The sequence below is a fragment of the Seriola lalandi genome, unplaced genomic scaffold (genome assembly GCF_002814215.2).
Source record: "Seriola lalandi dorsalis isolate HSWRI2012SDOR001 ecotype SW California unplaced genomic scaffold, Sedor1 jcf7180002054598, whole genome shotgun sequence".
In the NCBI taxonomy this organism is placed as follows: domain Eukaryota; kingdom Metazoa; phylum Chordata; class Actinopteri; order Carangiformes; family Carangidae; genus Seriola; species Seriola lalandi.
Window position 1 is genome coordinate 251,489 of NW_019525151.1, and position 13,071 is coordinate 264,559.

The 13,071-nt window shown below is 41.9% G+C and overlaps 1 protein-coding gene across 3 annotated transcripts in view; it reads right to left on the reverse strand.

The window, feature by feature from the left end:
• The window catches only part of gria1a (glutamate receptor, ionotropic, AMPA 1a), a 65,379-nt gene extending 54,944 nt beyond the window's left edge, over positions 1-10,435 (reverse strand). Inside the window, exons 1-2 of one of the 3 annotated variants that reach the window (XM_087177392.1) lie at positions 10,062-10,434; positions 9,769-9,903 (exon numbers count right to left, since the gene is read on the reverse strand). In XM_087177392.1, coding sequence (XP_087033518.1) covers positions 9,769-9,903; positions 10,062-10,149 — 223 coding nt within the window. In that variant the 5' untranslated portion in view covers positions 10,150-10,434. Of the gene's footprint in view, positions 1-9,768; positions 9,904-10,061 lie in introns of all 3 variants that reach the window. The other 2 variants (XM_023419314.2, XM_087177391.1) reach the window with 2 other exon arrangements.
• Positions 10,436-13,071: the final 2,636 nt, after the last annotated feature.

Sequence of the window (13,071 nt, forward strand, 5' to 3'; positions counted from 1 at the left end):
CCCACCCCCCCAAACACACCTCTCAATGAGAAAAAATGTCTCGCTGGTTTTGACAAGAACGAGTCTCACGCACAGCTTGTGCTTGTGAAGAATCCCTCAGGTGATGGGTGGGGGGAGGCCTACTCTGTGAGCCCTCCAACACAGCATGACTCACACAGTGCAATCAATCTCCTTCTGTGCAGAGGACAGGGGCCCAAGGGACCGCAACACAGCACCGACGTAGATCTGCATGAATGTCTCAAGACATGACTGAGTAGGAGGTTCTTTTGTTTTTTTGTTTTTTTTTTTACTGTGAGAGTAGTTTTAATGGGATCTCCCACAAACGACTTGAGATCTGCTCTGGAGAAAATGATTCAACCAATGTATTAATGTAGTGCAATCCGGTTTTTTTGTCCAAGCATATTCTGTAAAAGATACAAAACAGGTTTTTTGGGGTATTTAGAAGCAGGCTGGGCTCCAACTCACTGCCTCCCCATCTCTCTAGGGTAGCCATATACCCCATGAAAGGTCGCACTCCGGAGAGGTGCGCTCTCTGTTCCCCGGTACAAAAAGCAAGCTCAAGGAAGATTTAGTGCCTGCGCAAGAGCAATAAAGCTGTGTTTATGTCACTGCTGCCACCGATGTGTGTGGCAAAATGAGAGACAACAGGGGAGGAAAAAACAGAAGAAAAGAAGTAATAGGTGAGGAAAAGATGGAAAGGAGATAAAACTGAGTGGCAGACAGGAAGACATTAAACTCTTAAGCTTCCACCACTGGCACCATCACTGATCAGCATACATGACCAGCCAAACAGTTATTAGATTAATGTCGGGGAGCGTTGGATACCCATGAGAGATTACATTAGCTGAAACTGGGGTAATGGAAGGTTAATAAGGATGAGCCAAAAAGCAAGCTTGTCTTGAAAATGTAGGAGAGGGCAGACAGGAGGCGAAGCTGGTTGCTGGAGAGGAGAAGAAACAAAAGCATTAGTGTCTTTGAGAGCGGATGATAGGAAGACTGCTGAGAACAAAGAGAACAGATGCCAGCCGAGCAGTGGGAAACACAGGGACCACACGGTGGAATCTAGATTTCTCCTATTTCCTCTAAGTAATAAAACAATGGCAGCGCATCGCCTCATTAAATGGGTAATCGAGGGTGTGAGAGCCCTCCCCTCAGCTCCAAACATCTCTCTCCTCTTGTGTCTCACTCTCTAACCCTCTCACGCTAGGCCATTGTCTCTCCTCCTCGCTGCTTCTCGCCACGTTTCCAATCTGCTTTGCCGCGGAGCCCAACCGCCTGCTGAATAAATGCTTACCTGGGCAGCGGGTCAGAAACCCAGCCCAGAGCAACTCCTGTCAGGGGGTATAGAAGCTCCAATTATCTTCTTAACAATCATCCCTTCGCAATTATCTCCCCATCTGCGTATCAGTGTCGACAGGTGCAGAGGGACGGTCCCGCTCACACGCTTTCATTTCTCTGACAGAGGAAGTGATGGAGGTGGATAGGTGGTGCAAGAAGAGGCAAACGCGCAACCTGCATGCTGATTAATTGGGACCTGCTGTAGAAATTAACAATTGTCTTCAACAAATTTCAGCCGAGCCACTGGGAAATGAAGTGTTTATACTGGACATGAGCAGAATTTATGAGTGCAGCCATGAATATTGCATTAACTTTCTGACAACAACTACATCTGATAATAACACCCATTGCTATTGCCAATTATCTTTTCATAACTTGATTATTAAGGAAAAAATGAAATCCCCCAGACCCCAGGGTGATGTCCTTAAACACCATGTTCTGTTAAATAAGAGTCCAATACTCAAAGTTACCCAATTTAAAATGATATGAAACTGAGAAAAGCAGAATATTTTCTCATTTAAGATGCTGGAACCAGCAAAAATGCATTCTTTCTAGATAAACAACTCCAGCACTGCAACTGACATCTATTCAAGAGCAGTAATACAGTTCTATGCACTCATTCTTAATACCTATGGATAAAGTCCAGTGTAGTTAATTTATATCACAGATTTATTCACATGCTGAAGTGAGGGGGCTGTAGTAAGAGTGATACCGTGTAGTTTATATAAAGAGTTTGAGCAATGGTTTCCGAAACCAAATGTACAGGAACAAAAGTGTAAAGGATTAAACTGTGTTTTTCTGCTGTAAATGTTAGAATGTGCAGCTAACTAGTTTACTACCTAGTAATGCTAATGTAGCCAAATAGCATCTCATTAAGTTAGAAAAAGCCCTGTTCAGGATTTAAGACTCTGCGCTGCACTCATGACATGCCGTTTAAGTATGACTAGCTGCGGGGCAAAAACTGGCCACATCAGCCTCCGACTTGTATTTCCAAGCTGGAGAGATCTGGAATTTAATATAGTGACGATATCTCCCACTTGAAAGGAACGGCAGATACAGTACGTCAACAAACTGTTGGCTGAATGGTTGCGAATGCACGACCACTAGCAGTGATACATAAAAATAATATCCAATATCAACACTAATAAAATCAATTCAGCTCAGCATTACAGGAGATATACACAGGTTGTATCTGGTTCCACTTGGTAACAAACTACTGCAAATATGAAACACGCAAAAAAAACCAAAACAAAGCTAATTGAGGCTGTCTATGTGATGTGACCGCAAGGTTAGCGCTAGTGCTAACCACCTTAGAATAACGTGTATTTGTGTTTGTCTTTCGGTTGTTGTGTCTTTTGGTTTTCCTCGTGTTGTTTGTTGTTTGCTTCTCCGACTTAAAGGAACTGTTGCAGGCCTGGCGTCATGATAAGGGAGTCATTTAGCAATGCGAGCGTCTGCACGGCTCTGTGGATGACAACCGCAGTCTTGCGCTGTCACTGTAAGAGCAGTTGCACTATGTCACACTGTTTAATATGCTTGTAGGATTTGTTCCTCATTAGAGTACACACAAGCTCCTGAGATGTACAGTGTGACAAAAGAGGGACTCCACTTCTGTCTTTGCTGTAAAAACATGACAGCTGCCATCATCCAGCGCTGGTCCCTCCACCCTGCAGCACAAATCCTGGTCCTCATCCCCAAACACATTGTTTTCTAATTGCCAGCCCCACACGTCTCAGCTCAGACCGCCATGTCCCAGCTGCCATTACCTCCAGAGACGACAGATTTGTTTTAAATACTTGGTGAGCTCGTATGAATACAGAGGAGGATTCAGAGCAGGATTAGAAAGACAATGACAAGAACAAATAGAAACAGAGTGGACACAGCTATCAGTAATGTGTGTGTGTTTATGTGCTGAACTAGAAGTGTGTGTGTGATAAGGATTGGTTTCTTGTCTTTGCAGCCGATTTCTCAAACGTCAAAGCGCTGGATGGCTATTGGGGTTACTTCTATGCGGCCAGCGGCTCTTAAAAAATAGCCATATCAGAGGGAGATTAAATGACAGGTTACTTATTTTCTCCCTCCTAATCATGTTTCTCCTCCCTCTCTTCCGTCACCCTTGCTCCGTGCGCACGTTTCCTCTGCCTTTCATTTGCCAAAAAAACACAAGCAAACACAACACAGAAACAATTTCTATCCCCCTTCTGCTCCACACTCTATCACTCTGCTGCTGGGGGAGCAGTTTTGGCTGATCTACATTGATTGCTATGGGCCATTCTCTATCCCTGGCGCTCCGGAGCAAAAAAAATCAGAGCCGTCTCATTCATCAAACCAGCACCTGCCAGACTGTAGCCCAAGAGAACTACCACCAGTTTCTTTTCTTTCTTTTTTTCTTCCCCATTCTCTTTGTTTCCTCCACGACAAATAACTGTCATGTCCCAAACAGTCAGGAGGGAGCGGTGATCTGCGATTCGTCCGCCTTTTTCAATAACACAATGAACACACAGTAATCCCTCCGACATGCATCCACTGTAGAAGTCAGTCACCACAGCTGTACCTCAATGACTGACACAGTAGCTACACAATAAAATACAACACCCCAGAGCATCACTGACACCAGCCACCGGGTCTGATGTTGCAGCTTAACCTGCACCCCTCCCCTTCTCTCCCTCCTTTTAACACTTACACCCCAGCTGAGACACTCATTTCTGGGGTGTTGTTTGCCCCTGAAGGGGCGAAAGAGTGGAGTAAATGGGGTGTATAGAAAAAAAAAAAAAAACACATAAATAAAGGTTTTCCAGGAGAAAGACATTTCTTTTTTAGTCTCTCCAAGCAGGTCCTGTGGAGAGCTGAGTACTTTTCAGCATTACAGTGCTTAACAGAGCCAGTTCAATCCTCTTTTTTTTCTGCAGGGTTATTATTACATATTTATGCTTATAACTCCATGGAGTGATAGCTTTGGATGTGCTGTACTGAATAAAACATTAAATGCATCTGCTCAAGCTCTGTCTCTTGTTAGCTATTGTGCGTGTGCAAGTGTGTGACCACAGAATTTTATGAAGCAGTTTCACATGCTTGCACACATTTCTATTTAGTAGTAAGATCATGATACTAGACTGATGAGGAAAAAAACAGGTTAACGTTGCAGTAGATGGACACAGAAAATATAACTGTTTTATTCATGCGTGTCAAATAATGGCTTCAGTTTATTACTGTTCGTGACTTGCTTTTATGGTTTTCGACATAAAAATGTTTTTGATAACGTTCTGCTCATCAAAGTAATTGCTGTGTTCTGAGAACATGGTAACACAGGGTTAGGGTAGTGTTCAAACAAGACTAAAGTTCAGCCAGGTTTATATAAGACAGCAGATCAAAACCGCAGAAGGGATAGGAAAATATACGAATAAAAAAATGTTCTACGCATAATGCATTTTTGTATATCAATACAGATAGTCTTCTAATCTTTAAGCTTTTTCACATATGAGCTTTACCTCCCTCAAAATACTTTAAAAGAAGAAGGAAAAAATAGCTCTGGCTGTACCTGGCTGTAACCCACAGTCGTATAGAAGCAGTGATGATGGATCACAAGTAGACATTGCTTGTTTTTGAGGGGTCACAAGCCAAACCATTGATCTAAAATACCTTATTTTAAGGTAAAACTGAAAGTGAATACACCTGAGTGGTCCCTCATTGCAACAACAGTAGGATAAAGCGGAAGCTAGAAGTCAGCTTGGGTAATAATTTTACCATTTCCCCTCATTTTCTCCTTCAAACAGGTTTGGTTAACCTGGTGTTGTGATTCCAATTCTCAGCAAGTAACTTGGTGAGAACAATGTTATCACCAAATAAAATAAATTCTAATAGCCTGGAATCAAACCACTCTCCCTTCTTGGTGACTGCCATGGAAGCCACTGCTAGTGAAGAGTTCGACAATGTATTTCACAAACTTTGAAAATGGAAAGTCACAGCAGCCACATTCTGTATCTCTACTGCAAACACAACTTTCTTCTTTAATGAGGAGTCATTCATTCTAGTGGTTGCTGTCATTGTATACAACAGTAATATGTATACAATGACAAATTATCTCCCTGTGACATCACATCCTGTTGCAAAGAGCGAATTAGTTTTGTGCTCCCAGGAAAAATCTGATCCCCACCTTGCACTTCCACATGTATCAGTAACTTTATAAAAACATCCAATACTCATAAGTGTAGTGATAAATATAATGTTTTTTTCAACACATTATCAATATCCCATTGGCATCACTGATATTATAGCTTGTATCCAACAATGCAGGATTTGATTTACCTTCAACGATCAACCACCCCCGGATTTGACCTCTACCTATACACTCTCTCTGCAACATAGACCTACATACATCCCATCATCCGACAGCAATTCATATCTGTCCTATAGGCCTGTCCGGAGGGAAGCTACCCCCACCCCCGCCACCTTCCTCTCATCTGTGCCGTATTGATCGGCGTGCAGGACTCCACGTGGTGCTCAGTTCATTGATCATGGCTGCCTCGTAGATGGTCTTCCAGTCCTCTTTCAGCGACCCTCAGAGACCCGGGGAAATACTGCTCCCTACATCACACTGACAGCACAAATCGCCTTTTCCATGAACACTAATTAGTCTTAATGAAAGGTTTATTATCGGGATGGCTGAACCATGACACAAAATCAAATGTGAGTTAGTGACGCGTGAAGCAAAATGTAAATCTGATTCTAAATTCCCTGGTCTGAAATGTTACATTTTGTTGCTAGGTGCACTATTCCGAACAGATTTTTTTTTTTTCACCAAAAATAGCCAAAGCTTAGCCTAAATCTCATCACACATGTAGGATATCAAAGAGAAGAGTAGATAATATAGGCGTGAGCCTGCAGGGGATTTGACATGAAGCTAGCGATTCAGTGACGTCCTTATTATAAACCAAGTCAATAGCAGATTATGGTAATGTGATATCTAGCTGAGGAGAACAGTGACTAATATTCTCTATGTACATACAGCATCCCTGGTGGTTATTTTTAACCACTGGAAACATGTAAAATGAACCAGTCCAGCAAGCGCTTCCATTGGAGATGTGAAAACACAGGCTCATATAGCGTGGTCCAAAAGCCTGAGAATACATGGGAAAGTGGTCTCAGACTGTTGGATCCATAATAATAAATGCTACAATAAAAATACAAACGCTCATCTACTTTATGACTTGGCTTGTGTATACTGAATCTAAGGAAGAAGACAGAGAAATGCAAATTAGCTCCAGTGCCCTGTGTCACATTATGCCGACAGTGTTGGCATCGTCATTACAACCAAGATGACTCCACAGACAGGAAATAAAATGCATCACTTCACCATTACCCATTTAATGTTTCTGTCCATTATGATTTCTTTCTCTCTCCTCTTTGTTTTCTCTTTCACCTTTGCCCTAGTCCCTCCCCCCGTCCTTATTCTCCTGCTCTTTAGGCAGGTGCCAGCGAGTGTGTGTTTTTGTGTGGGGTGGGAGGGCTTGCTTCTGGAGGAAGTGGCTAGTCATAAGAGCCAGCTGATGAGTGTCACCCTCATCCGGAGGTCCATTCATCCCCCGTGCACAAGGGCCCATTCACCCGCTGCTTTTCACACTCGTGGACCCCAAGAGCCCCGGGCACGTTCCCACACTCGCGCACACTTTCAGAGGTGAATTGCCACTCACTCAAGACATCTTACACAGATGCCAGAATATGCACTCAGATGCAGATACACACACACACACAGACACACACACACACACACACACACACACACGCACTCTCCATAGAGGCTTGCTAAATAAAAAGCCAGGAATAGGCTGCGTTTCTCATCTGACTCATTATAAACAAGCCCTGGAGCCCTTCTTTTTTCCTCACAAACACATCGCTATAGCCTCCACATCCAAATACTCTTTTAGAACGAATGACACACAGCAGGAAGATGTGTCATTTTTCACTTTAGCCATCTCCCTCTACTGTGAATATTTCTGACATGCTTGTACCACAGCCCACAAGCGCACATGTGGACTGCAGTGATATGAGTGACAGGAAGAAGAAAAGACATCCAATTTGATGGCATCAATCAGAAGACTAAGAGGGGGTGATATCCTGTAGTGACGACACAGACTGGATCTAGTAAATCCTGAACACTGGCAGTGATACTTGAACAAATAATCAGTTTCAAGTGTTTACCTGAGCACTTTCAGATTGGGATAGTTAATGTTTGTGGATATTTAAAGAATCTCTTTTGTAAAAGATGTTTTTTTCACATTTTCACTTAATATATCAATGGAGTTTAGAGCTGATAATATCAATCGAATCAATAAAAAAACAAAAAAAAGGAGAAGTTAACAGAAGGTGCGCCATGCTGCATGTTAGACATTTGAGTCCAAATCGCCATATTGTTCTTTAACACCCTACTGTATATGCTGCTGTCTCTCCACTGGGTGCACGCTGTGACTAAGACATTAATGCGCACCCCCCCCCCCCCCCCCCCCCCCCCCCAACTGCTGCTATAGGTTCACATTTGGTCCACTAGCGACATCCCCTGAGACGTTCAGCAGCAGCCTGACCCTCATATTCACATCACATTCCCTTCTGAGCAGAGGACCATCTCATTAATGAGGGCATCTTGGGTGTGTTTACATTTCATTACACAGCTCGGTCTGAGTCCCTGGGTGGTGGGGGTGGGGTGGGGGCTGAGGACTGTCCAGGTTTCTAAATATTTTCCACAGCTCTTATCATATTCTTAAAGTCATTTCCGCAAAATAAGTCATGCCCACTGTGAACAGGATGAACTTCACAAAGTCTGGGTTTTATGGACAGGTATAGGAAGGTGCTGCTAAATAATACAAAAAAACCCAGGGTTATCTACACTATACTCTGACAGAATAGTGTAAATTTCCTTTTAGTGTAGCGTTCAACATTCGATGGCAACCAACGCTGTATGTCTATAAATCTACATTAGTGCTGTTGCACATAATGCTTTATTTCCAATTCAATTCAAAGCCCATAACTGAATCTCATAAGGATTGCTACAACTGCATTACATTAAACTTCTGAGTCAGAGTGTCATTATGCTCCTATTTTCCATCCTTATAAAACTGCATTGTGCTTTTTCCACCTCTTTGTTTATTCTGTGAGCTACGATTGAAATCTGTGACTGCATGCAAGCCAGCAGAGATGGATCAAAGACCAGGGTTGAATTCCAGACAGGTTTCAAAGTGGAAATGCAACAATTGATGACTGACAGTAGTAATCGAATGTCGATTGCTGAGGCAATGTAACACACCTTCCAGAGAGGCAGGAAGGCACGGTTGTCAGAGGGTATCTCCTGGAAGTCTACGACTTCACTAGTGAGTGTGAGTGAACCACAGGCAAACACAGAGGAGTCGAGGATGGAATGGGAAAAACACGGCTGAAGAGCCTCAAGGGCGACAAAATCTTGTCAGAATACAAAGGAGGGATAAGTGCAGGGTTAACAAAGAAGAAACAATTTAGACTGGCATTTCTTTTGTAAAGCTCAGACATGGAGTTCTTGTTTGGCTGGCATAATGGCACACATTATCACCCACAGGAGAATGGCTTCCCTGCTGCTCTGACCAGGGACTCAGAATAATGATTTTTCAAACTTCCTTATTGACCATAAATCCTGCATCCCACTGCCACCATGCCATCCTCCTCTGTTAGAATTATTCCTCACATGAATTAATTATAGATCATTTGAAACATGTCCAATAAATCCACATCTACAGAGATAGGGCCGGTAATCATAAAGTCCTGAAAGTTGAAATATATATTGTGCGTGCATGTATGTGCGCGAGATCTTTGTAGAGATTTTAAGGTGGGAGGGTTTAATAGTACGTGTTCTGCCAGAATAAGATAATCGGATTGTGATCCGTGGCTAATTAGAAATGCATTTAGAGTCGTTTTCCCTCTTTGTTCACATCGCCTGAGAGCTGTGATCTGCGTTCTGCTTCTTTTGTTTTATACCTCGATTTAAAGAAGGAAAGACGCACTAGGATCAGTGACAGTCGTTTTACAATTCATATAGCTGTAAAAAGCTGATGCTATATGACTGTAGGATTTGCTGCTGCTGCTGCTGCTGCTGCAGAGGTTTGGTTTTAAATCACCGTGGATTGCCTGGAGCGCACAATCACGCTGCAATCATGCAGAGGGAGGCAGAGAAAAGAAGTCCCTCACGGTCCCACGCAACAGTTAATAAGATACTAACACATGCGAGTCTTTGCAGTAGGTCTGTGATATATGCGATTATAGCCTGTGCAGGTTTTATGCTACTCCCGGAGTTCCATGCGCTTTTGAACAAGTCGATCAACGGACTGAGAGGAAGGAAAACCGGCTGAACAGCCAGAAAACAGCCAAATAGCAGCGACTCTAATATGTTTCCAGTGAGATAATACTTACAGGCATATGTCATGGAGAAGCTATTCCCCATCTTGACCATATCCACCTGCGGCACCAGTTTAGGGATGTCCTGGTGTTGCGACAGGGCGAACCGAAAAACCTCATATTCGTGCGATTCGGTTGGGAACAATCCTCCTGTTGAGCAGCAAAGAATCAGGAGTTAATACTGGACAACAGCGGAGCCGAGGGCATATCATGAAAACACACAAAAACACGTACACACACATAAAAAAAGAAACACACGAGGTAAACTTGAAATAGAGGTTTTAATTCTGCGTGTGCGTCATTCTCACCTATATTGATGTTACTTGGAAAACTTGAGCTTGAACCCAAGCACATCCCCAGTAAACTGGTGTAGAGGATGGTGAAGCTTCGCTGCATATTTCCTTTTGCATTGGCGAAGGGAAAAAGAGCCGAAATCCAAGCATAGGTTTGTCCGTGTGTGAAGTTAAATCCCACGCTTCTCCTCCTGTCGCCTCCCGTTAGAGCGGCTCTTACACCGACATCGATTCAACAGCGAGACAATTATAGCAATGGCGAGAGGAGGCACCTTTCTCTCTCCTCTTTTACCTCTCTCTGCTGATGCTCCCTTGTCCTTGGCTGCTGTTGTATGAGACGGAGAATGACTTCAGCATGAGCCGCGCTGCAAAAAATACGCCCGCGTTTTGAAAAGCTGTTGAGTCTCGGTGTCAAATTTGAAAATCAATTTCCCATAAGGCGCCGAGATGATTTCACTTGATTGTTGCTTGCATGAAAATTTAGCCTATTTAAAGACATGTCAAGAAACAAGTGTCCCTGCAACAAAGCTGTAATAAAGCAAATGGCATATGAACAAATAACAAACATCCCCTAAAAAAGTAAAAATTAATTATAATAATGAAACAAATCTATGTTGTCTCACCCTGCTGGATGATACCTTCACTTCTGAAGAAGAAGGACATCTTCACGCTCGATACTTTGACTAAATGACTTACGGGATGCATATTTTTTGCAGTGTACAAACTCAGTGCGCACCCACAGGTCCTTCAGGAGTCGCAAGGGTTTGCCATTCATTTACCAGTTTTATTTTGTGGTAAATCATTTTTTGTGATCCTATGCATTTTTGCAAAATGATACCCTTATTCGCCCATATACAGCATTTGGAATTTCTTGAGAAAGTAAAGCAGCTCAGTTTACTCTCAATGAATAAACTCCAAATGCCACATCTTACCCAGAAGTCATTTCAAGGATACAGTTAAGGCACATGTGAATATGCAGTTTAGAAGATAAGATTTATATATATACAGTATCTCATATGTAAATTCCCACATTTCATCACATGATTTTGAAAGGCAGTCCAAATTTTCCTCATGTTTCCAAGGTCAAGAATGGACTTTGAACCTCAAATTTCAAGCCAATATGGATGAGAAGTACTTAAAGTGAACATGAACTGGCCAATCTCCATCTGCAGACCACGTGATGTGACCAAAAGCTCCAGAGCAGCTACTAAATGGACCTTCAACTGCTATTATCTCCCACTGCAAAGAGAAACGATAATCCCTAAAGTCATTTTTCTTATAGTCTACTGATATAAAAACACAGAATCTCCATACCATTGTGCTCTGCTCCATTTTCAATAACAAAGGTTTAATTTGTCAATTCTAGGATATACTGTTTGTATTATTTACATCCAAATGGACACAAATGTTGTGTGTTTTGAACACATTGGTACAATACAGTTAACATGTCTACTTTCTCATAGTGAAAACTAAAGGAACATATGAGTTTTAAACCTTATCATCACAGTTGGATTGATATGTGATTGTACACTATTATTATGTCTATTTACTGTAGTTAAGAAAAAAAAACTGACAAAACAGATGATGCTGTCTCCATCATAAAGACCAATAATTCCATAATACCATATGATTTTCCTGTTTTTAAAATCTATATTTGATTCCAACTCATTGTTAAGAAAATGATTAAATGTCTTAAAACAAAATGAGTCAGTCTTGCCTTTGCCTGTAATACAGGATTATAAAATAAACACAATAAATGGATGGCTGGCTGGATGGAAACATCTCCACCAGGGATTACTCTAGCTACCTGAGAAATCTGTTCTCAATCACTGGGAGCTGAAAGCACAAGGCCATTTGAATTGCAAGTAAAATTTTCAGTTTAAGGAGGTTGAGGATGGAAAAGGCACACTCTGGAAAATGGACTTAATAATGCCAAGATTCGTTCTCTAAACTGGCTTGGTTTAATATGAAATGTGAAAATTCTGAATGTGAGAGAGGACTTTTGCTTTGCGTGCTCCCCCCTCCCTCTCACACAGCGCAGGACTGGCGAGCAGCTGATAAGGGGGGTTATGATTTAAACCATGTATTTACTGACAGCTACAGCCAATTATTTCCTGAAGGAAGAGGTGCATGCCCCCATGCTTTTGTACACACTGCAAAATTAACCAACACCGGCGATATTCACATGAGATTGATTGCAAACCACACCACGGTGTGATGCCCCGGTGCTTGTTTAGAAAATTAAGTGGTAAATCCTGCCTTTGACACAATTAGGATTAAGGATGAGCTCATTTATCAGACCAACGCAGGGTACTTTCTTTAGTTAAAAATCACTTTCCCCACTCATTGTATCCACAACACGATGGCAGGCGCAAACACATTGCTCCAAGAAAATGAAATTTAGAAGATTAGAAGCTTATGTTGAATTTGACTTCCAATGTTTCCAATTGAGCAGAAACATTTCTGATAAAAAAAAAAAGTGTGGCCATAGCGCTTTACACACTCGAGCAATAGAAATGCAGGAAGTAAAAGGTTATCTAATGTATGAATGATGGCTGTCCTATAAGAACTGGCAGAATGGTCAATTTTCCCCGCCTTTGTTCAAAATGATGAGGGGTTAGCTAAGACATAAATGGTTGGGCAGGCTTTCATTACAATATTTTATTATTTTTTTTTTTTACATTTTATTCTCTGTGTGCAAGAACACATTTGACTTATGCATATTTTCCCAGCCCATTTCATGGTGTTTATTTCAGTGTTAGGGTGTGCTTTGTGTTGTGTGCCTGCAGTGCCCCATGTGTAATGTGCATCATGCAATCTTTTTTAAAATCCTGATTAATGCAAATAAATCTTAGAATAGCATAAGTAACAATGGAAAAATATTCTATGGTGCCAAGTAGAGGAATAACAATCACAGAGGCAACCGCTTGTTGTTCTAGGTTAAAAATATCGTCACGATCAGACACATGAAACAGAAAGAAGGAAATACACCATCTTTTTGTTCCAAAAGATGTCTCCATCATAG